The sequence below is a fragment of the Phodopus roborovskii genome, unplaced genomic scaffold (genome assembly GCF_943737965.1).
Source record: "Phodopus roborovskii unplaced genomic scaffold, PHOROB, whole genome shotgun sequence".
Classification (NCBI taxonomy): Eukaryota; Metazoa; Chordata; class Mammalia; order Rodentia; family Cricetidae; genus Phodopus; species Phodopus roborovskii.
The window spans coordinates 3495106-3519087 of record NW_026126516.1 but is presented as its reverse complement, the minus strand read 5'-3'; the positions used below and the strand labels follow the sequence as shown (position 1 = coordinate 3519087).

At 52.1% G+C, this 23982-nt stretch overlaps 1 protein-coding gene across 2 annotated transcripts in view; it reads left to right on the top strand.

The window, feature by feature from the left end:
• Nucleotides 1–23982, top strand: part of Itpk1 (inositol-tetrakisphosphate 1-kinase) — a 130570-nt gene that overhangs the window by 80706 nt on the left and 25882 nt on the right. For both annotated transcript variants that reach the window (XM_051196508.1, XM_051196509.1), the window contains exon 4: nt 13393–13510. In XM_051196508.1, the coding sequence (XP_051052465.1) occupies nt 13393–13510 (118 nt within the window). The remainder of the gene's footprint in view (nt 1–13392; nt 13511–23982) is intronic.

Sequence of the window (23982 nt, the reverse complement as noted above, 5' to 3'; positions counted from 1 at the left end):
GTTTGGAACTGTGGCCAGCTCCCTCCTTGTGTTCAGGTAGCAGGTAGAAGGGCGTGGGCCTGGAGCACACTGCAGGTCATTCAAGCTGTTGTCATGGAAACCACTCCCAGTCAGCTTTCCTTTTGGATTAGCCTCACAATGGAGGATCACGGGGATGAGTCAGTTGTTTTTCTTGTGGAGCCTGCTGTCTGGCACCTTTGCCCACCGCCTGAGACTTAGTTATCAGAGCAGAGACCTGGGCAAAGGTCCCCAGGGCCCCGCCTCCTCCAGTGGGGGTGGGTGTGGCTGGTACGGAGGGACCCTGGGGACTCTTGGCTTCTCCTTAAGTAAGAGCAACCTCCTGTCTTGCCACTTTTGGTGCTACCTGTCTGCTTTCGCCACAAGGGCAGGGACTGGTGGCCTTTGGGCTCCAGAATCATGCCAGTTGTCACCAACCAGGCCAGGCACATGGCTCTTTCAGGGTGTTCCTGATAAGATTACAGGGAAGCTTGAATCCAAAACTGGTGTTTTGGTGTTTTGTGTGTGTGTGTGTGTGTGTGTGTGTGTGTGTGTGTGTGTGTGTGTGTCATGTGTATGAGTTTGTGGGCACATGTAAACACACCTTGTGAATGTGGAGGGTTCTTTTGGTTTTTTGAGATAGGGTCTCTCTTTGTCCTGGACCTTACCAAGTAGGCTGGCTGGGTGCAAGCCTAGGAATCTGCTTGTTTCTGCCTCCCCAACACTGAGCAACACAGATTTTAAGTATATTCTGCCACGCTTGGTATATTCTCTCTGTCTCTGTCTCTCTCTCTGTCTATCTCTCTCTCTCCAGATTGAACTCCAAGTTCTCATTCATTGTTAAGGCGACCGTTTTACCAGTTCACCTAATTCCCTAGCCCTTCCTTTCTATGTTGACCATCTAGAAGGAGGTCGATTGTCTCTGTACATGTGTACACGGTCAGTCAGTCGGTTGGTCTGTCTGTTGTTGTTTTTTATTTTTTTCAAGATAGGGTCTCACTATATAGCTCACTATATAGTATGTAGACCAGGCTGTCCTTGAATTCATAGAGATCCGCATGTGTCTGCCTCCCAAATGCTGGGATTAAAGGCGTGCACCACTTTGCCTGGCTCTGAACACATTCTTTAAGGTCGACCTCATGCTGTCCCTCCTAACTCTTCCTCTCCACACTAGTCCTCCACAGCAGCTACTGAAGCCTGACTCTTGCCCACCCTTTGTGTAGGCAGTTCCTGCAGCCAAGATTCCCTTCCTGGGGACCATACTCCTCCCAGCAGTAGATAAAGCTCCGGTCCCAAGCCCTCCCCACCTTGACCTTTACTTTCCACCAGTGGTCGTCGTCGTCCCTCCGGGGCCTCCTGCTCCCAGGGCCTTGGCTCTCACTGCCACCCTCTGCACCTGGCCCATATGTGTTTTGACTGCATGGTAGGGCTGTGGTGAGGGTCTAGCCTGGTGCTAGACCTGTGGGTTAGAGGTGGGTGGAGTACATAGCTCTGGTGGATGGCAAGGAGCAGAAGAAGGCCAGGAAGTTTGAGGGGTACGAGCTGCTGTCTGACATGTATGGAGAAATGGGCCCCGAGCCAGCAGGCAGGACAGTAAGGTGGCAGGTCCAGAGCTCAGGTGTTTTGGGGCCAGGCTGTGGAACTTGGACTCTCTCATGCAGAGAGATTGGGGAGGAAGATGTTGGTGATAATAAGGCCAGATTAATTGACAGAGAGAGGCTCTGTTCAGGAGTTTCGCCGATGCAAGGTGAACTTGGAGCAGGTAGGACACCAGGTAGTCACCAGAGCTTGGCTGTCTGGGCTGAGGACAGAATGTGTACACTGGCTTCCTAGCAGGGCTCCATGTTCAGCCCCAAATGTGCTGTAGTCCATTGTTTCCTCCCTCAGCTGCCAGTACAAGACAAAAGCCACACAACTCGCAAATCCTGTGGGTCTTCAGGGTATAAAGGGAGCCTGGGGCTAGAGCACTTTAATAACCCCAAGGGAATTGCCCCCCCCCAATGGTCCCTTAAGCTGTTCAGTCACCTTATAGGAGCCCTGAGGCAGGAGACAGGAAGCAGGTGGGTCTGGACTCAGGCAGCGGGTAGGTACAGCTTGCTTCTAAATGGTGGATTTGCCAACCTCTGGAGGCTGACAGAGAGCATGGTGTTCAGGGCTCTTCCTGCTAGCTGACTGAGGCTCCCTGCAGTATTCTGGACCTCAGATGCTGGAGCAGTCAGTCCCTGATGGTTGATAAGGCAGGGAGATGAGAAGGTGGCAAAGCTCACTCCTGCTCTCAGTAGATTCTCCCTGCAGGCAAGGGTCTGAGCTCAGCCCAGGACTCTTATTCCCTTTACAAATTAAAATAGCCCATAAAGTTTTTGTTAGCATTAAACACATGAATATGTGCTTATGACTTTAAGACTGTGCCTGGAATGAGTGCTCTGTGTGTGTGTGTGTGTGTGTGTGCGCGCGCGCGTGCGTGCGTGCGTGCGCGCGTGTGGGGGGGATGAGGGTGTGTGTGGCGTGTGTGTGGATGTGTGTATGTATGGGTGTGGGTGAAGGTCAGGGTGTGTGGGTGTGTGGTGTGTGATGTGTATGTGTGTGGGTGAGGGGTGTGTGTTGTGTGTGTATGTATGTGTGTGGTGTGTGTGTGTGGTGTGTGTGGGGTGAGGGTGTGTATGGCGTGTGTGTGGATGTGTGTATGTATGGGTGTGGGTAAAGGTCAAGGTGGCTGGGTGGGTGGTGTGTGTATGTGTAGGTGTGTGGTGTGTGTGTGTGTGAGGTGTGTGTATGGGTGTGGGTGAGGTGTGTGTGGCATTGACCACTTTCCTTACTGGTGCATAGCAGTACATGCAGACCCTGTGGCACCTTGGATCGCTCAGCCATGCTTCTGGTAATGCCATTACTACAGTGACAGTAGCACTTTGCTCCTAGCCTTAGCTGTGGCCCCAGCCGATTTAAGAGTTCTGTATGGTAAGTGGAGTCAATGAGGCAGCAATTATGACAGTGAGCCTTAGTTCCAAGGCCTGTGAAGGGGCCTTGGAAATGTGGGCTTGCTTAGCCTAAGTGGTGGGTCAGGCAGAGGAGGTGGTCAGAGGGATTTGGCTGTTGTGCCTAGCTTTGCCCCTCACCAGTCAGCCCATGTGGATTCTGGTCATCCTGCCTGCCACACAGGGAACATGTTGGATGGTACTTATGACAGTGACCTTGGGATCAACCCTGTCTGGTTTTTAAGTGTGGCTGACACCTCCCAAGCCATCCTTTCCCCTCAAGTACAGCTGTAATACCACCACAAGTATGGAGTTAAAGCCGACAACTTTCAGTGCTGAGAAGCCACTAGCAGAGGGTCTGTATCTTGCTGGAGGATGGAGGGGAAGGCTGGGGACAAAGGTTTCCTTGTTCTTAGCCTTCTAGCCTAATTAGGAAGGCAACATCTAAACCCACAAGAAGTTGTGTAACGGTCTAAGTTGGGCTTCTGTTAGCTTATACGTGGGCCTCTGGGGTCAGAGTTGGAGCATGGGACCCAGCAAAGATTTTGTATCGTCACAGATCTCCTGCAGAGGCTGCCTTTGGCTAGACACATACAATGTGAATATACTGCCTGGGTCTTGGCTCATATCTTACTAGCTGTTCCTCATCTCAAGCTTCAAGATAATGAAATTTAGTCATGCATCTTTCAAGCAAGAAAACCAAGTTTCTAAGGAAGCTGTCACCTGCTCAGGGTTGTTTAGACAGCAGCACGACCAGGGTTGTAGCTTGTATCCTTTTCACATGTGCCTGAGGGGCTTACTTTGGACCCTCCTTCCCTTCCCCTCAGCTGGCTGGAGGGCCAGTGGCTCAGGGTCTCCTAGGAAAAGCTCACTTCTTTGCGTCGCTTCTAACCCAGCCGATGCCACGCTCTGATGAAACACAGGCTGGAAGAAGCCAAGGGACTGAAAACTGGGCCCATCCCAGTCCCAGAGTAGCAGACTCAGTATTGGGGTGACCATGAGGCCAACCTCAAGATGACTGGGAGTCTGGGTCACAAGGCTAGTATTCCCGTGGTGGAGATGGCCACACAATCTGCCCATTGTTTATTTATTCTGAGCCAAATGGTAAGGACTGGGCACTGCTCTTTCTGCCCAGCGAGGGAACACCATTAATGCCTTTGGCTGGTAGCAGGCATTCCCTCTACCCACCCCCACCCCCTACCCTCTGCCTCCAGCAGAAAGAAGACCAAGCCCTACCACTCAGTGGCCCAGGATCCAGCCCTGACATGTGACAGGTAGTGCTCTACCTCAAGGTTTGGTGCATATTGCACTTTAGAAATGTGTTTATTAGCAGAATCCAGTGGTACACACCTGTACCCTCAGCACTTGTGAACTGGAGGCAGAAGAACCAGGAGCTCAAGGTCAGTTTTTATGACATAGTGACTGTGTGACCAGATAGGATATATGAGATTGTCTCAAGTCAAATGAACAAGCCAGTGAAAAAGATGTTTCTTAGTATGTTTTCTGTTACAGGGGCTACACACCCTTAACCCTAATACTTGGGGGACTGAACGAGGAAGACTGTAAGATGCTGCGTCAAAAACATGCAAATAACACCAAGAAATATTTCCTAGAGTTGTTAAAAGAGCTTTTGTACCCATTATCTGACAGTTTCTCAGCAACAGTATTGTTGACATCTTGAACTGGGTAATTCTTTGTTGGTGGGACCTGTCCTGTGCCAGCCAGGATGTTTAGTGGCCTGTTTGGGTCTGTACCTGCCTGATGCAGTATATTCCTCGTTGTGAGGGTCAGCTGTACCTCCAGATACTGCCATGGCAGTGCTGTGCTTTTTAAAAAGACGTTATTGTTATCTTTATGTGTAGATGTGTGTCTGTGCATGTGAGAGCAGCGCCCACAAGGCCAGAAGTGGTGTTTGATTCCCTGGAGCTGGAGTTGCCGGTGACCATGAGCCTCCTGGCATGGCTGCTGGGAACTGTGTTTGTGTCCTCTGCGAGCTCTTAACTGCTGAGCCGTCCCTCCAGCTCCACTGTGGTCCTTAAGAGGCGGTTTCAGCAATTCTGTGTGCTTGGGGTCAGGACAGCGGGTTCTGTTTGTGCATGTGGATGCCAAAGCCCCAAGGGTTCTGCTGCCAGGGGATGGGTTCCCAGTCCTAGAGGCCTTTGCCCTGTCCTTTGGGCAGAGTGGCGTCCATCTTTGTCCCCTAGCTTATGTAGGGGTTCTGTATGCTCATTTGTATGTGTGCCACACATGTGGGCTGCGGTTGTAAAGCTAGAGTGGCTGGCTTCCTTGACCTCATGTAACCAGTCATGTCAAGTGTGAAGCCGCTCCTCTGGGAATGGACAGAAGGAAGAATGAGGTCATCACCCCGTGAGGCCCTGCATGTCTATGTGGGTGATGGTAGCCACATCCCCAGACTCCACACATTCGGAAGTCCAGCCCCAGGTCAGCTCTACCCCATCTGTCAATCCACTGATTTGCAGTCAGTCATCAAATGACGACTGGAGTCATTCATTCATTCAGCGAGTCCTATTTGGGTGCCTGCTGTGTGCGTGCCAGGAATCAAAACAAACAAACAACAATGACTACAACAACAAAAACACCGCAGAAACCACAATAAATTAGACCAGATAGATGCAGCACATGCCTCATGGGCCGAGTTCAAATGCATACTGGTATGTGTGCATGTGTGTGTTCAGGAATGGTCTAACCTTCTTCTAGTTTCCAACAGGCTCCAGCTGCGTGAGGACAGGGGGTGCTCTTGCTGCCAGGACCCTAACCTGGCATGTGGGGGAGTGAGGACAGGGGGAGCTGGGGACAATGCACCCGGTACCACATGCTTTGTTTGGACTAGTGGCCCAGGCAGGATCAGCGATGGCAATTGCTTTGCCAACAAGTATGCACCTACTCACGTCACCAATCCCTGCCACAGGAGGCAGAGCATATGTGGGGGAGGGGCAGTGTGCCCTCTCTGCTCCTTGGAGAGCTTGCAAAGAGGAAAATGGCACTTGGTGGCCAACTTAAAGTTGTACAATGTCACTCGTCTTCAAAGACTCCCCATTATCACAGGCCCTGTCTTGTTTCCTCTTGGTCCTTACCCTAACTGGAGCCATGTTCCTGTTCTTCACGATGGGCCTTTGGACTTTTCTGACTGCTGCACTTGAGAAGTCAGCTTCATCCCCACCCAGGTGCCGTTCCCTTTTCTAACTGGTGCATTTTGGCCTGGAGTTACCTCCTGCAGGGTCCCGGCAGTCTCCTCCTGCCTGCTAATTTGCTCCTGGGCACCCTGGGCCCTGGGAAGGGCTGTCCTGGCGGATCTGATGAGCTTGCCTGGACCACCTGGCTCCTCCTGACTGTGCTGGGGGCTTGTGCATGGCCTGCCTCTTTGCATCTTGTGTTGTCAGACTCTGGTCAGCCCACCTTGCCCTTGGGGGGGGGGGTAAGCACAGCTGAGGAGCAGCGAGGGCGCCAGTGGATGCCGTTTGTTCTTTCTGTCCGCTCTTCCAAACAACAAAGACTGTGTTGGTGTAAAAAGTCAGGGTCCAAGAGCCCCCCAGACTTTCGTGAATGTGCAGTCCAGCCCATATGCCCCAAGGCGAGCCCTGCACCACACTTCCGAGGCTTGTGTGGCCCTTGTTCTGTCTTGTGGCCTTTCAGAGTGATCACTCTGTGCTTTAAGGTTGCCCTCATTATCCCTGTTCCCCAGGCCAGGGACCTAATCCTTCAGGATTGAGGGCCCCTTAGCTGTTCTGTGTCCAGGACCTCGACCTGAACTTTTCTTTGAGACCCATGTCCACCCCAGCTGTACCGGTATCTGGTTCACAGGTGTGTTGAGTGCCCTTCCCCAAAGCTTTGGCCTGAAGTAACCTTTCTGCCCTTGACTTGTGCCTGTGACTCTTGAGCATCAGTGGCCTCAGAAACCGCTCCCCATATCCCCTCATGCATCCCCTGTATCAGTAATCTCCTGCCCCACAATTGCTGCCATTTAGGAGTCCTTCATCTCTACGATGGTAGACAGGAGGTGGCTCTTGTTCTGTAGTTTAATAAGTGAAAATTATACCCGCCCCCTCTTCCTAGGGGCTGGCCTCTTGTATTCCAGAAGGCCTTAGGCCGAGTGCTCAGACATGAGCGAGCTCTCTAGAATACAAATGTCTGCTGACAGGAAGCTGGACTCTCCCAAGAAACCTTTTCAGAGAGTGAGACAGGAAGCCGTGGGTGAAGAAGTTCTCTCCGCAAGTCAGACAAGACCAGAATGTGTGGAGACTCTAGAAAAGACGGTCCTGGTCATGGCCTTGTCTGGCCTAGTGTCTGTCACTGCTAGGCCTTGGCCTGTGCTCAGCCCATTTGCTTTCTGCGCCAGCCTCTGCATGTGTACCTAACTGGCCCACAGCAGCCACATGTTCTGTACTCTTTCTGTCTGCTCTTCCAAAGGAAGCCAGGGCAGTCCGCCCACAGGCTTCTGGATCTGTATGCCTCAGGCCTGACTCAGCACAGGGGCCCAGGAACCTTTCTGCTTTGTTCTACACATTGTAACTGGAGTGTCTGGATCATAAAAGCCAGCGAGGTTACTCAGACATTTTACTGGACAGCTAGGACAGCTGAGAAACCATTAGCTGAGGTGGCTCAAGGGCTTCAGCCCGCTTCTTGACCCTGCTTTTCTCTCAGGCCGAATGGGGCCTCTGTGTCCTTGTGTTAGGCTGGGGCTGGGCCAGGTGCTGCTGGCCTGAAAGACATGATCTGCAAAGGATTGGAAGGCAGAAGCCTTGGCCAGCCACCAGAGGCTGGTGACAGGTCTGCACACAGCACAGCTCTGCCTTTGATACTGAGAATGGCTACGCTTGGTGCCTTAGTCTCCAGTATGTTCTGCATGCTGCCATAACCGACCCTTGGCTCCTGAAAGCCTAGCTCCAAGGTTTAGCTGTGTACTTCAAGGTTCTGGCCTACGCTAGGCCTGATGCCAGCTGGACATGCATGCCCCCCTGCACCAAGACACTTGTAACTGTGTGGCTATCTCGGAACTGCGCTGAACAGGCATGGGGTGGGAAAGCATTGGCTGGGGGATGTTGGGCTTGGCCTTGGTTGCTGTCAAATCTTTCAGCGGTGCGAGTGGGTTGACTTCATGGCTTCATTGATCTGCTACAAGGTCCCCTCCTTGTCCTGTCCCCAAACGTTTTGTGCTACAGCCTAAGTCTTCGTCCTCACACGGCGTTGGCATCCTCTGAGGTCTCCTCTTCTGCAGAACCAGACTGTGCCTTTGAAGCATGATTTCCTTGACCCCACTGGAGTGTCACCGACTTCCCTCCATGTGACCTCCTCATTCCTCGGTATACTTCCATCGCTCCCCGCCCCGCTCTGTTAGTCTGTGCCTCAGAACCCTGCTCTGAGCCGTGGGAATCTTCCTCATAATCACTCATTTGGACGGCCACTCACTAATGACATCTCCTAAGGGCTGGGAACCTTGGCATAGATACTACTACTTCCTTCCCGAGAAGACAGGAGAAGATGGGCTGACCTAAGGGATCTTCCCCTGCTTCTAGATCCACAGGGCTCCCACACTGGGAGAGAAGCATGCAACCTTCCTGTGCAGCTTTTTCCTGTGTGCATTATCTCTGGCTCATGCTGCCATGTAGGGTATTTCAGTTTGTACAGCCATTAGGCTGCAGGCCACAACCCCACCCCAACACCCGAGAAAGGCTTCCTAGGAATGAGCTAGATAGATGGTTCTGGCCCAGATGCGATTGAGCCGTCCTTCCTGGAGCCAGGTTTTCTTGTGCAAGTTTTCTTTGCCTGGTATCAGAGCCAGGATCCCAGACTGACCTTCTTTCACTGAGGTGTGTGAGCCCTGGCTTATTTGTTAGGGGGGCTACTAACAGGACCTCCTTGTGAGAGAAGGGTGTCTATGACCTGTGTGTAATAGGTGTATTAGTAGTCATTCACCATAGAGGTGAGTCCAGGTCCATCGTGGTACCACAGCATTGGTGATGAGGAGACTCCAGGCTCCCACCCAGCATGGGAGGATGCATTAAGGCCACCCCAGAGGAGGAAGATGACACTGAGAAGGCCTAAGGTCACCTCCTTTTCATGACAGCTCCCATGAGCGTAATCTTCAGTTCGCTCTGATTGGGAGTCACTCCTGCCATTCATTTGGTGGGCAGGTGCTACTGAGACACATACTTCCCAATTCCCAGGGGCCCATGGTTAGGACCTGCAGGTCCAAGATGCCCAGTATATCTCCCCCTAGAGCCCCTGCTGGACTGGGCACACAGGTGGGTATCTGTCATCTACAGGGTTGTCTCTGGGAGAGCACTCAGTGTCCTTGGGAGCCTGGGACCTCTTGGGGCAACTCCCCAGTGCAGAGTTGGTGATTTTGAGGCTCTTCAGGGTGGAGACAGGGTAAGCCCAGAATCTCAGACCTAGAGGTTTGCTGAGTTCCATGTTGCAAAATACAGAACGTCCGTCCCCATCCCCATCCCCGTCCCTGCCCCTCCTCTTTCTCTCTCTCTCTCTCTCTCTCTCTCTCTCTCTCTCTCTCTCTCACACACACACACACACACACACACACACACTTACACCCGTGTTCTACCCGCCCTCTATGCGTTGATTGCCACTGGACTGCTTTATCCAGAGCTTAGGTCACATCATGGGACTGCAGACTTGACCCCAGAGCCTTGCTTCCAGACATGGGAGATGTGACATGGCGTCCTACTTTCCTCCTCTTGCTGTGTTAAGCACCACAGCCAAAAGCAGCTCGAGGAGAACAGGATCTGTTTCAGCTTACAGTCACCATCCCATCATGGAGGGAAGCTGAGTCAGGAACCCAGAGGTAGAAACGGAAGCAGCAACTATGGAGCAATGCTGTTTTCTGGCTTGTTTTCCACGGCTACCTTTCCTAAACAACCCAGCCTCACCGGCCCAAGGATGGCACCATTCACGGTGGAGTGGGATGGGTCCTTTTACATCAATTAGCAGTCGAGATGTGTGGCACTGCTTCCTCAGGCCAGTCTGGTGGGAGCCGTTCTCCGAGTGAGAGTGCCTTCTTCCCAAGGATGTCTAGGTTTGTATCGGGTTGGCAAAAGCTAACTATAACACACAGGCAAGATGTGAGTGCGGAGCTTCTGGTGGCACTTTCTATTGGAGAGCAAAGCCTGTCTCCCTGCCAGGGGGCTTCAGAGATGTAGAAGATGCTACCCCAGTCTCTTATTTGTCTCAGACCACAGTGGGAAAACTGTCTCTCCCTACCTCATTGTATGCCATCAGCGCCTCTAAGGGCATCGTGCCCTGGGCCTGGACCAGCCTGTGCTCTTGAGTGGGCAGCTAGTTTGCCTCTGCCTCCTTATCCCCTCTGACAGTGGAACTTTCTGTCTGCTCCTGACCGTGCTGGGCCCAGGGTGTCAGTTTCTGTGGAAAGACCAGACTCTCCCCTGTTCACTTTAGGACCTCACTGTGGGCCCTCTTGGCAGGCCAGCTCTCCGAGGGAATGGGTGTTTACCATTTGCCATGGTGATGGTTTGCGTCTTTCTTCCAGCAATTTGTTTGGCAATTCTGAGAGACTTGTGGAAAATGCATGCAGCCCTCCGTACAATGGGGGAGCAGAAAAGCTCGGAGGAAAGCGTACTTGTGATCACAGGGAAGCTGGGAAAAGCCTTTGCCCCGCTCGTCTCCAGAGAGTTCAGTTCGCCTGGGCACAGATCCTCCTGTGTGCACCCTGCTTTCATCCCGGGCCCAAGCTTGTTGGCGCCTGCTTGTCAGATCGCTTCCCTCTCTAGTTTCATGTGGCTTCTTTCTCTTGTGATTTTGGCTTAAATTCCCGCCTTGGTGATACTGGGTTCTATGTAAAGGTCTCTGCCCTAGTGCAGCAACATGGGACCGCATGAGCTTCCTTAGGCCTAGGGAGGAAATGTATGTCCGGGTTTGGGTGGCTTCCGTTGCTGGGGAGTACCAGTCATCCCCTGTGGTGAGTGTCTGGAACAGCAACTATACACAGCCTTGTTGTCACCTGCAATGCTACCAGCAAACAGTTGCCCTCTCTCTCCAGGGAGCCCTCATGTGGCCTTGAAACTCTGCCCCTCAGGTTTCTCTAGCCAATAGAGTCCTGGAACTTAAGGCTGGCTGTGCAAGAACCTGCGGGGTTACCTGCACTGTGTCTGGAGAGACCCTGAGAAGTCCAGTGGCTTGGCTGCCTTGGCTGCTGTCACGTGTTCCTCCTGGCACACCAGGCTGCTTCTGGCAGCAGTGGGGTAGGAAGGGGTTTGAGGGTCTGGGACCCCCCCCCCCCAAGACAGTTTCTTTGTATAGCCTTGACTGTCCCAGAACTTGCACCATATACCAGACTGGCCTCAAACTCACACAGATCCGCCTGCTTCTGCCTCCCGAGTGCTGAGGGACTGGAACTTTCGGCTGCCAAGACCGTGGGGATGGGAACGGGGTGTAGAGGTCCCTCTTCATTATTGCTCCTGCAAGGACACCCCAGCACTGCAGAGTCATTTTGTAAGGCTCTGTGAGCGGGATGGAGAGGAGGGGCACTGGTGAATGGTGGGCTTGTGTGTCAGCGTGCTCCGATGAAGGAAAGGCCAGCAGGGATGACTGCCCATGAGAAGCCACCGTGGGATGAAGCGTGAGGGTAGTGGCAATGGCCACAGCTGTGTGGCCTACCGACCATCCCTCATAGACCTGCATAGTTTGCCGTGCGGCAAAGGGAGTCAGTGTCAGGAGTGAGGAGGTGACTGGAATCTGCTAGAGTTGGTACCAACATAGAGGCCTCCCCAGGTGGCACACTTCCAAGGGAGAGGGGGAGATTTAAGCATGGGGGGGGGGAGGACAGAAAGGAAGTCCTGTGTAAGTTCATGGGAAGGACAGTTTCAGACAGAGTATGAATCTGGCTTTGCCTCAAATACTCCCAAAGTGATACTAAGAGCAAAAATAGGTTCTCTTAAAAAACATTCAGTGGGCCTTTCTTTGTGTTGATAAAGCATACTAGAGAAGCAGCATTGTGACCTTTGCTAACCTGGTGTATGGACCAGGGTGGTGCTGGCTTGAAGGCAGCATTGGTAAAGTGAACTAACCCTGACCCCGGACACCCCCCACCCCCCCACCCCACCCCGTGCCCAAGGCTGTTTTGACCATATGCCTGATGACTTAACAGCAATTTGTCCTGTCACAGATTGCAGGCTGAAATTTTAAAATCAGGATATTAGCAGGAAAGCCAGGCATTAGTGGCACGGGCCTTTTAATACCAGCACTTGGGAGACAGAGGCAGGCAGATCTCTGTGAGTTCAAGGCCAGCTTGGTCTACAGAGCAAGTTCCAGGACAAGGCTATACAGAAAAGCTCTGTCTTGAAAAACAAACAAACAAAAAGAGATTAGCAGGACTAGTTCTGCATGGAGGCCAAGGGAGGATCTGCAGCTTGGTAATGGCTAAAGACTGTTTCCAAATAAGTTCCTATTCAGAGGTGCTGGGGAAGGGCCTTCCTCCAGCCCAGCCTTTTTACTGAAGCTCTCTTCAGCATCCTGTAATTATATATGTGAAGACCCAGAGAGGACAGTCTCATTTCCATATGTCAACAAGTGGCTCTGACTCACTCTGCCTGGGGCTCCTGGAGTCACGACAGAGTGGCTTTTCTTGTCTCTTGGTGGGTGTATGTGCACGTGTGAGTGTTTGTGTCTCTGTACATGTAGGTGTATGTGTATGTATATATGTGTACATGTGTGTGTGGGCGAGGCTGGACACACCCTCAAGTGTGTCTACCTTGTCTTTTGAGACATTCTTTTATGGGCCTGGAACTTGCCAAGTAGGAAAGGTTGAGTGGCCAGCAAGCCCCAGGGATCTTCCTGCCTCCTCTTGCCTAGTGCTGGAATGACAGCACGAACAATCCTGCCCTCCTTTTACCTGCCTGGGGATTACACCCAAGTCCACACACTTACACAGCAAACCCCTCACTGGCCGCTCCATCTGCCCGATCCCCCTGGCTTTAATTTATTGAGTTGTCCTATAGCATCCTGTCTCCCGTGTGAGTCGCTGTTCCTTCCCAGGATGATGCAGACTCCCCAGAGGCTAACCCCGCCCCCGCCCCCAGTTCCCCTTGAGACCCTGTAGTACCCGTGGAAAACCCGCTTGATGTTGAAGGGGAAGTCCTTCTGATTGACACATTTCTGACAAGGTTGAGCACTTAGTGGTGTGGCTAGAGTAAGTGGGGGCAGGGAACCCCATTGTCCCAGAGTCCCAGCAAGAGCCTCAAGCCTGCCTCTTATTGGACAGATGCAAGGTCATGTGTCATCTTCTGGACCCTTTGTTAGTTTAACCAAAGTCATGTGTTGGGGAAGGACCAGGGAGCAACAGATGCATGGAGGGCGGTGGGCACACAGCCTCTTCACTGCCCGTGCCGCAGCTTCAACCCCTCCTCTAACCGCAAGGGCACTTTTCTTTCAGGAGTACATTGATGCTCACCCTGAGACCATCGTCTTGGACCCCCTCCCTGCCATCAGGACCCTGTTAGACCGCTCCAAGTCCTACGAGCTTATCCGCAGAATTGAGGCCTACATGAAAGGTATGGACACATGTGGCCCAGCCTCCTGACAGGTAGCCTACCCACCTCTGTGGTCACAGGGTATTAATGTGCAAGGAAGGGCAAGGAATCTTGTCTTGAGCACTTGGACGCTGGAAGGGATTGAGTTATGGGGGCAGCCATCATAGGTAGGGAGGGCCTGTGTTCTCCTTTGCAAGCAGGGTTAAGAAATGCAAGCCAAGGGGTGTTCCTGAGGAGAATAATTCTGACTGTTGTGAAGGGCTTTGCTGTGCTGAGCCCCTGGGGGGAGATGAGGCGCCCTGATAACAGTGTGTTAGGGAACAGGAGTGTGCGTGGAATGGCTCATGTGGAGTAGAATTATATAACAGGGCAAAGGACACGACGGGAAGTCAGGGGCCTTTAATCAAATGCAGAGAGATGTTGGGCACCTTGGGGACATGCCGTTCCTCTGGGCAGAGCCTACCCCTCACTGCCAAGCTTCTACCAGCTGCTGGCTCTTGTCCAGGGGTCTTGTCCCTCTATCCTACCTGACCCCACCAGGGAGGAGGGCAGCCCCAGAGGAGTGCAGACTGTCTTTTCAAGGTGTGTGTTTCTGTGAAGTGACATTCTAGAAAGATCCCTGTGAAAGGTAAACGGCTGGTCTCCCACCTCAGTGTTCCTGCTAAGGCATTTCATTCCCATTTTAAGCAATAGTTTTTTCCTTTGCCTCAGCCCAGGAGCTGCTGAGCAATTCCCCCTGGCTGCCCTTCATATAGACCACGTCTGTGGCCTAAGATGCCTTGAACCCTGACCTGAATGGTTCTTTTCTGTGTGTGTGGGAGCACCAGGGGCAGGACCAGAGGTAGCCCGAGTGAGGGGACAGGCCTATGGGAGCATCCATTAATTGGGTAAGCACCATGTGCTTGGCCTGAAGCCTCTTATGTTCTGTCAGTGCTGTTTTTGGGGCACAGAGGTTCTGACCATTTTACAGATGAGTCCTGGAGCTTGCATTGAATAGCTTTTTGTTACCATAACAAAGTCCCCGAGCTAAGCTATCTGTGTGAGGGGAAGGTTTGATTACCTCGGTTCTGAAGGTAAAGTCCAAGCAGTTCAGGGCAGGGCTGTCCCTTGACTGCATTACCTCATGGCAGGTGACACTGGCAGGGACACAAATGGAAACAAGCAGATGGTAAAGTCTGAACACAAAAAGCTGAGTGGAAGCAAACTTGCTTCTTTTCTAATGACCCCAACAATCAAGGAGTCCCGTTGACCTTAGGAACCCCTACACACACACACACACACACACACACACACACACACACACACACACACACACACCAGCCTCCACCCCTGAAAGCAGTGGTTCTCAACCTTCCTAATGCTGTGACCCTTTAATACAGTTCCTCATGTGTAGTGACACCCCCCCCCCCATAAATTTACTTTCGTTGCTACTTTATAACTGGAATTTTGTTACTGTTATGATCTAAACATCTGTGTTTCTCCATGGTCTTAGGTGACCCCTGTGAAAGGATTGTCGACACCTCCCCTCCCCCCAGGGTTGCCACCCACAGATTGAGAAACCCTGCTTAAATGTTTCACTCTCTCTTACACTGTAGCCGAAGGGTCCTCCAACCACGAGGACTTGGGGAGCAGACGCAGGCACGCACACTGTATCACACTGTATTTAAACGGCAGTAGAGGCCTGAGAGTTAGCAGATGCCAGTGTCCCAGTACTCTTCGGCTCCCTAAGCTGGCCTTTCACAACCACAACCAGGAGATACACAGCACAGTCAAGGCCCTACTTAAGGCGTTGATGAACCAACCCCCCTCTCTAAGGGGAATATGTCCTGGGGAAGAGCTGGGCTTGGCTGTCCTGGAGGGGGATCTAGAGGTTTCATTGCTGGTGCCAGTCTGATACTCAGACTCAGTTACTGTGGGGTCTGAGGGCAGACAACCAGCAACCTTCTTCCTTGGGTCTGGATGGTTTGCGTTGCTTTCCAGGATGGGTGCAAAGCCCCAGATGGGAAGAAGCTATGTTGGTTGGACACTGATCTCATAAAGGGCAAGTAGCACTAAATATGAGAGAATGGCGAGCTGGTGGAAGAAAATGGCAGGTCCACGCCTCATCTGATGTTCTAGGCATGCCCATGAGATGGGGGTGGGGTCTATGGAAGGTGCAACCATGGAGCTAAATAAACAGGCTGTGGAGGGAGACAGCTTGGAGCTGGATTGGAATGTGGCTGCAGCTGCTCATGTGACCGAGGGCTGGTCACTTAACCTGTGCTGTGCATTTATTCTAGATGGGGATAGTGGGGCTCATCCTCAAGGCAGCAGTTAGAACAATGGGGATTTCATCCGGAGAAACAGAGTCCGTTATTTGCCCCACCGGGCCACCCGAAGCAGTAGCTTCTCCACGCTCCCGCCCAGCTGCAGGGCTCAGACATCTTTACTGGGTCTTACAGCTGTTGAAGACTTTACTGAGTGGGCGGTCAGGGCCCTCGCACCCTGATTTCAAGGGCAGCTCGGGGCTAGTGTGTGTGAGCGTGCACCTTGTGGTCAAGGAGCAGGGATGTGAGGCCAAAGCCTGCACAGGAAGTAGTGGGCCTGCTGGCTGCTGGCTGCTGGCAGACGGTGTGGTGCTACAGTGAACACTAAGATGTGTGGGATGAGCCTGGTCTACAGAGTGCCTTCCAGAGCAGCCCCCAAAGCCACAGAGAAACCCTGTCTCGAAAAAACAAACAAACAAGAAAGATGTGTTCCAGAGGGGACTCGGTGCTTATGTGACTGGGGTATCCCTGCCCCAGGTGGACCTTGCAATTCTTAGACACAGACCCTGCTTCCTAGGACATCTCTATTGTGCCTGCAGGAGGGGGGGGGGGTCTGTTTCCTTGAGCCTTTCGAGCGTCTAAGGGGCATGGGAATTTGTGATTCGTAGCTCATTTCCTAGATAAGACTTTCATGAACCCTGGTTTCTATTGTAGGTGTTGCTTACGGCCCTGTCTAAGGTGAAAGGCGGAGGAGGGCTCAAGCCAACAATTTAAGCTGAGCAGGGCTTCGGTGGGCAAAAGATCTAGAGGGGCCAGCAGTGAGCTCACCTGGCCAGCAGTGCTCTGAGGCTAGCATTAGGCCTGGCCCTCCCGACCTCAGGAGGCCCTGCTTTTGTATTCCCTCAGTGGCATTTCTCAACCTGCGGGTCGTGACCCCTTTGGGGTTCAAACAAACCTTTCTCAGGGGTCACCTAAGACCATGGGAAAGCAGCTATTTTACATTACGATTCCTAACAGTAGCAGAATTACAGTTACAGTGCAGTAGCAACAAACATAATTTTACGGCTGGGGGGCGGGGTCACCACACCGAGAGGAAGTTTATTAAAGGGTGACAGCATTAGGAAGCTTGAGAGCTTCCTATGTCATGTATGGAGCTGCGGGCCCTAAGAGTCTTTTCTGGAGTGGGAGCGAGACAAGGTGACTCGGGTTCAGAGGAATGTGGGAGGGCTCCGTGCCTGAGGAGAAGGAGCTCCCGGGGTGGGCAAAGCTAGGGTAGGCGAGGATTGGAGGATGCTGCGGGCCGGCCTGCAGATGAGCATCATGGGGAGAGCGTCGAAGAAAGCTGCCAAGTAGTGGCTTATGAAGGACGTTGAGAATGTCAAGCTGGAAAGGAGGGTGGGAACTTCGTTTTTGTTCTCAGTGTTGTGGTGTTTGTGTGAGCGAGTGAGATGAGATTCTCAACAGACTGGTATAAACGTGGCTGGAAGCAGCTTCTAACAGCCATGCCCAGTGTCCTGTGAGGGACACCTAGGTTCCAGACCTTTTGACAGTGGCTCACATCAGCACGGGCTTGGGAGTCTGGGGACATGTAACTGGAGGGAAGGTGCCAGGCAAAAGCCATTCTCCTGGATCCAGAGCCCCAGCCCCAGGCATTGTCTTAGCCACAGGATAGGAGGATTTATGTAGGTCCTTCCAGGCAGGCCTCGACTGGCAGGGCTTGCGAGAACCATTGATTGAACCCTAAAGCACAAAGGATTTGGGGCTGGCAGGAAGTATTGATGGGGGCTGTAAGTGCTGCACCTAGAATTTTCCTTATTGTCTGCACCAAGCCAACTTGTATTCTTCCAGGAAGGCAGTGGATCTGGGGCCTTTTCCTGCAAACGGGGTGATTTGGTGGCGGGGTGATTTGGTGGCGGTGCCCTGGTGGGCTCCCTGCTGTATCTCTCCAGTCCCTCTGCGGGTGCAGGGACCCTTTTTGGGAAGTGCATTCTTTTCTGGAGTGGGAGCCTATGCCCTGAACCTGGCTTTTCCTCGGAGGCACACATCCCTTTTCAGTCATGCTGTAAAAGACCATAATTACCCCCGAAATTCTCTCCGGTAATTGTAGCAATCCAAGCGACGGGGCTTTTGTGTAGAGAGAAGGGGCTTGGTTAGCCTTTCCTAAGCTGCCAGCACCCCCCAGGCTGAGGTGACCCTTCAGGGAAGTCAGAGCTGGGAGAGGCTGTTGCAGAGCTGTTTGTCTCCTCTGGACTGGGGAAGTCTTCCAGTGACTGTGGCCCATGGAGAAGGTGCCCCAAGCTTAACATGGTGTACGTCAGCGTCCTGCGTGCTTATGTGGCCTTCATTATCATCGGAATATTCTCTGGGAGAACCACCCCCTTGAGTATCAGGGTGACAGGGAGGCCTTTGGCCTCAGCTGCCAGAAAACCTGACCACCTTTGTGCGGTCTCAGCCTCACATTCCCAGGGCTCATGTCCTCCCAGGGCGAGGAAGGGAAGCAGGACCCATTCTCTACCTTACATCCACCAGACTCAAACCCTCAGTTAGCATGTAAGTTGCTATGACAGCAAAGCATAAGCAAAATAGGGTTTCCCTCGTGCTGGGTAAAGGCCCGGAGGGTGAGCACCCAGGAAGTTTTCACTACCTAATTCTCTGAAAGCATGGCCCCCCTGGTCCACAGTGGTGCCTGAACCTTTAGCCATCACATCCTGAGATCTGACTGTTAGGATGGGGAGCAGACAAGAGAGAACAACTTCTACTTACCTTTCAGAAGGTTCTGCAAGCTTCAAGATATTGTTCCCCAGTGGCCAGAGCTAGCTGAATGCTGGGCTGCAAGGGAGTTGGGAAATAAGTCTGGGCAGCTGTTTGCTCAGCTGAAATCTACAAGTGTCACCTGGAAAGGGGGCTAATACGAATCTGAGAGGACACCAGTCATCTGTCAGGTTACACCAAAAATGTGAGCCCCTCCTTTGGAGGCCTGCCTTCCCCATGGATGAATGGTATTTGGAATGACCATTGGGCCCTTGGCAGGGGTGGAGCGTGGCCTCTGCCCCTGAGCTCAACAGCAGTCTCCCGTGATGGAATAACTTGAGAGCATGAAGCTAGGAGGTTTCTGAATGACATTCCCAGAGCCTTGCCCAGGACTCATTCATATAACTGCTCCTTGGAGATAGTCACTTGGTGACATGCCTGTACCTGTGCCTATATATCCACCACCACTCCCATCCCTCAGGCAGAGGCACAGAGCCTCATCCCAGCCTAGACTAGAGGTGGAAGCTCCCAGAAACATAACATTGCCTGGTGCCTCTGGGAGCTAGGGAGGAGGTCACGATGACAAACCATAATTTGCTTTGCATGCATTTGAAGGCCAGTTCTCACAGGGACAACCCACTGTGCCACACTAGGCCCAGGGCCAGAGACACTGCTGTGCTAGGCTGAGCAATTACAGGCATGGCTCTAGCCAGTTCCCTAATTGGCTGTAGCCATGTGTGAGAAGCATCAGAAGGTCACTGAATGGTGTAGGGTGTAGGTTTGTGTCCTTGTCCTCAGGGATAGCAGATATGAAGGGTCTTGGGAAAAAGGGCAAGGTCTAGGGCTCTGAGGATTTCAGGGTGAGGTTGACTTTCCTGCCCTCCTTTTCCCGTAACCTCCCACATGAGCTGGGGAGGTGACAGATGGCCTGTCCCGGACACCGGCCTCCCCAGGGAGGGGTGTGCATGGGGCAAGCAATCTTCTGTGCCTGTGGTTTTATGGGAATTTAATCATGGTTCATCTTGGAGGCGGTTTGGAAACAGGATTGAAATGGAATAATCTTGATACCAAGAGGAAAGAGAAGAATGTTGCTTAGAGCCCTGAAAAAGTAGCTCTCTAAAGAGGAGATGGGTGTTGTGGGTAGTGTGGCTGTCCGTCCTGGGAGAGCTACCAACACCCACCTTCTCTGAGCCATGCTTCAGGCAGTCACTTGGCTTCCCGTCTGTCCTGATGGCTCTTCCCAAGAAGACTCTGTGAGCAAGACAGCCCGTTTTAGAGATGAATGCACATGGGTACATTGAGCTGGATGAGTCAGGGTTCCAGGTCAACCAGAGGCAAGTCTGGGATGGACCTATGTTGTCTGGATTTAGCATTTTAGCCAGGGTTCCCAAACCTGGCTCCTAACCCCAAGGGTATTCTGGCTCCTGCATGCCTGCCCACCTCTGTGGATGATTATGCCGGTGGCTAATGATTTCCAGGTCCTCCCGTTATAGGGCCCTGCCAGCTCAGCTGGCAGCATTCCCAGGAGTGAGTTCCTTCTAAGTATATGAGGTGACTGACCAGAGGAGATCCCCGATGCCCACTAGATGCTCTGCAAGTGGTTGATGACCAAATCCCAGCCCCCGTGGTTATTGGAACATAACCCTGATTGCTTTTTGCTGGAGCCGCTATACATTACTGCAGAGGAGAGCAGGGGCTCTGGCCGAGGCCAGCGAGAGGCCAGCCTAGGGGTCACTGTGCCATTGCAGCCCAGGTCCGACAGTAACCAAAGGCTGGTTGTATGCTTTCTGTCTTCCTGTGTGAAGGACTATGTATGACCTTGCAGGAATATGGAGGCAGAGGGGATTATGTTGAGACTTGAAAACAGAAAGCAGAGTCGAAAGATTTTAAATGCCAGAGAAGAAGTCATTTGAAAGTTTTGGTTAAGGAAGATGGAGTTGCTAAAGAACTCAGGGCCATTGAAAGAAGTGGGTTAGTTTTGTGTGGCGGATGAAGGTACAGACCCTTGCTCCTCATAGTCCCCAAACCTGGCCTTGGAAGGACCACCAGGGCTGTGACAGCTGTGTTTGCTGCTGTGATCCCTGCTGAACTGTCTCATGCACAGTACCTCTCTAACCCACTTGGTAAGTCTTGAAGCCCCAGCAGAGGACAGGGGGAAGTGTCAGATTTGTTGGGTGGCGGGTTCCCTAGGCAGTAACACTTCTCAGCCTTGATGACAACACTAGTGTACATTTTCAGTCCAGGGCGGTATGAGCTTTTACCAACCATAAGATGCACTGGTACTTTATTCCAGGGGCGGTGAGTGAATTGTGACGTACCCACTATTATGAGATCCATCTCAGTTTCATAGATGGAAAATACAGAAAAACATGTCTTACTTAGAATCAATAAAATATGGCTATCCTTATCCTTTTCTGTCTAGTCATCTGTAGTTGTACCCACCTCCCCCATTCTGTGGAGCTTCTAGCAAGAGACCTCCGCTCCACCTGATACACTTGGAAACCACAGACTGGGTGCCCCCCGAGGGCTCCATATCCCAGCATAGATAACACCTTCTCTTGAGTTTTCTATCAGCCTGCAGGGTCTGCCCCCCCCCACTCAGATTTTTTTTTTAATCAATTAATTTACTTTATGTGTGTAGATGTTTTGTCTGTGCACCCCATGACATACATGCAGTACCCATGGAGCTGACATATGGGTGCTGAGAATCGAACTTGAGTCTTCTAGAAGAGCAGCCAATTCTCTTAACCTCTGAGCCATCTCCGCAGCCCTACCTGGGCTTCAAAAGCAGCCACTCATCAGTTTGAAATGCATCATTCTAGAGTGTCTTCATGCTTTGCAGAAATATGTGAAATCTATACACATTTTAAAAATAAGCAGAAGCCGGTTACATTCACATACACGGCTACAACCTTTACCCCCTTCATATGCACTTTGCCATGTTTCTGAGTCAGTGTTAAAAATGGGAGAGAGTGGGCCATTTGAACCAGCCAGCCATCATTTATTTAGTTGATTATTTGGGTGCATAGGGTTACCCAATTTTGTTTGGATTTGTGTGTGTGTGTACTATGTTTCTGCATATTTGTGTAAAAGTTTATCCCCAGAAGTGGGATTTCTTGCTTGAAGAGTCCAAGCATGCTCACATTGGCAGTCTTGCTGTATTGCCCCTGAACAGTTTATGTCTAATCACACTTAGCCCGTCGGGGGGGGGGGGCGAGGGGGGATTTCCCTCTCATCTTAATGCCACTGTTAGACAGACAGGCTCAGCACCTCTTCCTGTACTTATTGGCCATTTGTATTTCTGCTCGAATGAATACTCCATGAAGATTCCCCTTCTGGTGTGGAGAAAAGGGTTGTTGCTCCCCCCCTCCTAACTATTTAGGATCCCCTTGGAATGGAGGAAACTTTAAAAATATAATTTCTCCAGTGCGAGCATGATCTCTGTGCAGGGGCCAAGCTAACATCTCTGCTTGCTGGACTCATCCTGCAGAGACAGCACTCCAAGCATTGTTTTATGTGTCTTGGAAACATGGGGGCCGCTGCAGTTTGGGAATCGAAGCTGGAAGGGGGTAGGAGGAGCCCCACTAGGGTCTAGAGGGACCATAAATCAGTGGGGACAGCTGCCACCGAGCTAATCCACATTTCCAGCAGCTGGTCGGGGTTCAGGAATGTCTGGCCCTGTCCCAGCCGGTGTCTGGCTCCTTCACTCCTCGACTCTGAACATTCCGGTTACAAATAGCTGCTTGGCTCCAGGAGAAGGAGTTGGGTCACCAGCTTGGTCTGGAGGCGAACCTTTCGCCCAGCTGCCTGTGGCATGCTTCGGCAGGCCACACTGGCCCTTGCTAGGAGATGTCACACCCTGGGGATGTGTGTTTCCTCCGGCCTTACCACCTCAGCTGCATGCCCCCATAGTAGCTTACCTGTAGCCAAGGGGCCAAGTTGGGCTGTAGCTGTCGGTAGGAAGGGTGATGTGGCCAGGAGGCCTCGGGGCCTCTGAATCCTTAGAGAGCAGAACAGCAGCTGTGGCCACTGTGGAATGCTCCCTTCATCCCCTAGTGGCTCCAAGTGACCCCAGCCAGTTGCCCTCTTAGGACTTCGAGAGGCTGCATGTATAGGATAGCATTTGCTCTTATCATTTGGTATCTCAGCTCTTTTTGAGGTAGGGTCTCTTGGGCGTGTGATCTGGGGTTTCAGGCTTGTGCCACCACGCTCAGCTCTGAATTCCTCTTGTAGGGACACCTGTTCTCTTGGACTAGGGCCAACCCCAGTGACCTCATTTTACCTGGATACCTCATTAAAGAGACCCCCTGTCCTATAAGCCTGAGCTGAGAGATGGGGCTTCCCTGTGAATTCCAGGGCTGGGGCACTATCCCTTCAGTGTGAGCTACCTCAGCAGGGAGAGCTTGAGAAGGAGCTGGGTCTGCAGCTATGGGAACCCTGCACTAGGAAGGCATTGCTGGGAGGTGCGAGATGCCAGGGAGCCCCAGGTTTGGGGCAGAGGATTGGGTGGAGAGAAGACGGTTATGGGTGACGGTCACAGAGGGAAACTTCCTGATTACAAACTCCAGAAACGCCTAGGGGCAGTTGGGAAGAAGTTCTGGTGCTGCTGGGGCCATCATGGGGGCCCTTTCTCTTGTCCTAGAAGAGCAGGTAGAGTGAGTTGAAAGGGGCATCCTGAATGCCCTCTAGAGGGCGCTATCACATTGCAACAGGACTAGCTGCCTTCTTGACAGTTTCCAAATGCCCCGCCTTAATGTAGCTTCCTGTGTGTCCCTTTAGCAGGCCAAGTGGTGAGTGACATAATTGTCCCATCTTACAGATGGGGGGGCAGATAAGAGAGAAGTGTGGCGTGGTAGTAATCGGGCTGGCTCTGGGGCCTCAGGCCACATTTTCTTTGGAGGAATCTTCCTCTCAGAGATGGATTTGCCTCTGTAGTCTCCTGGTTATGAGTGTCAAAGATGTCAGTGCTGAGCATATCCACTGTCCCTGCTCTGGGGGCTTAGTCAGCATTTGACCCACACTGCTGAACATCTCCAACATGGCTCACTCCTGCTGCTGACCCTTTGTAGCCTGGGGCAATAATGACAGAACAACCAGGCCTGGAGAGGTGGCCTAAGGTCAGATCCCTAACACCAACATAAAAGCAGACACAACAGTGTAGCCTTAACTCCAGTCCTGAGGCAGGAGATAGACAGGTGGATCCCTGGAGCTTGCTGGCCAGTCAGGCTAATTGAATTGGTGAGTTTCAAGTTCAAAGAGAGATCTTGTCTCAAAAAATAAGGTGAAGAGTCACTGAGGAAGATCTAATAATGATTCTGCCCTCCTGCACTGCGCGCGCGCGTGCACACACACACACATACACACACACACACAGAGAGAGAGAGAGAGAGAGAGAGAGAGAGAGAGAGAGAGAGAGAGTAATGACACTACAACCAGTTCTAGGTATGTATTCACCAGGCCCCCTCTTTATCTCCCAGTGAGGCAACAGGCTAGCTC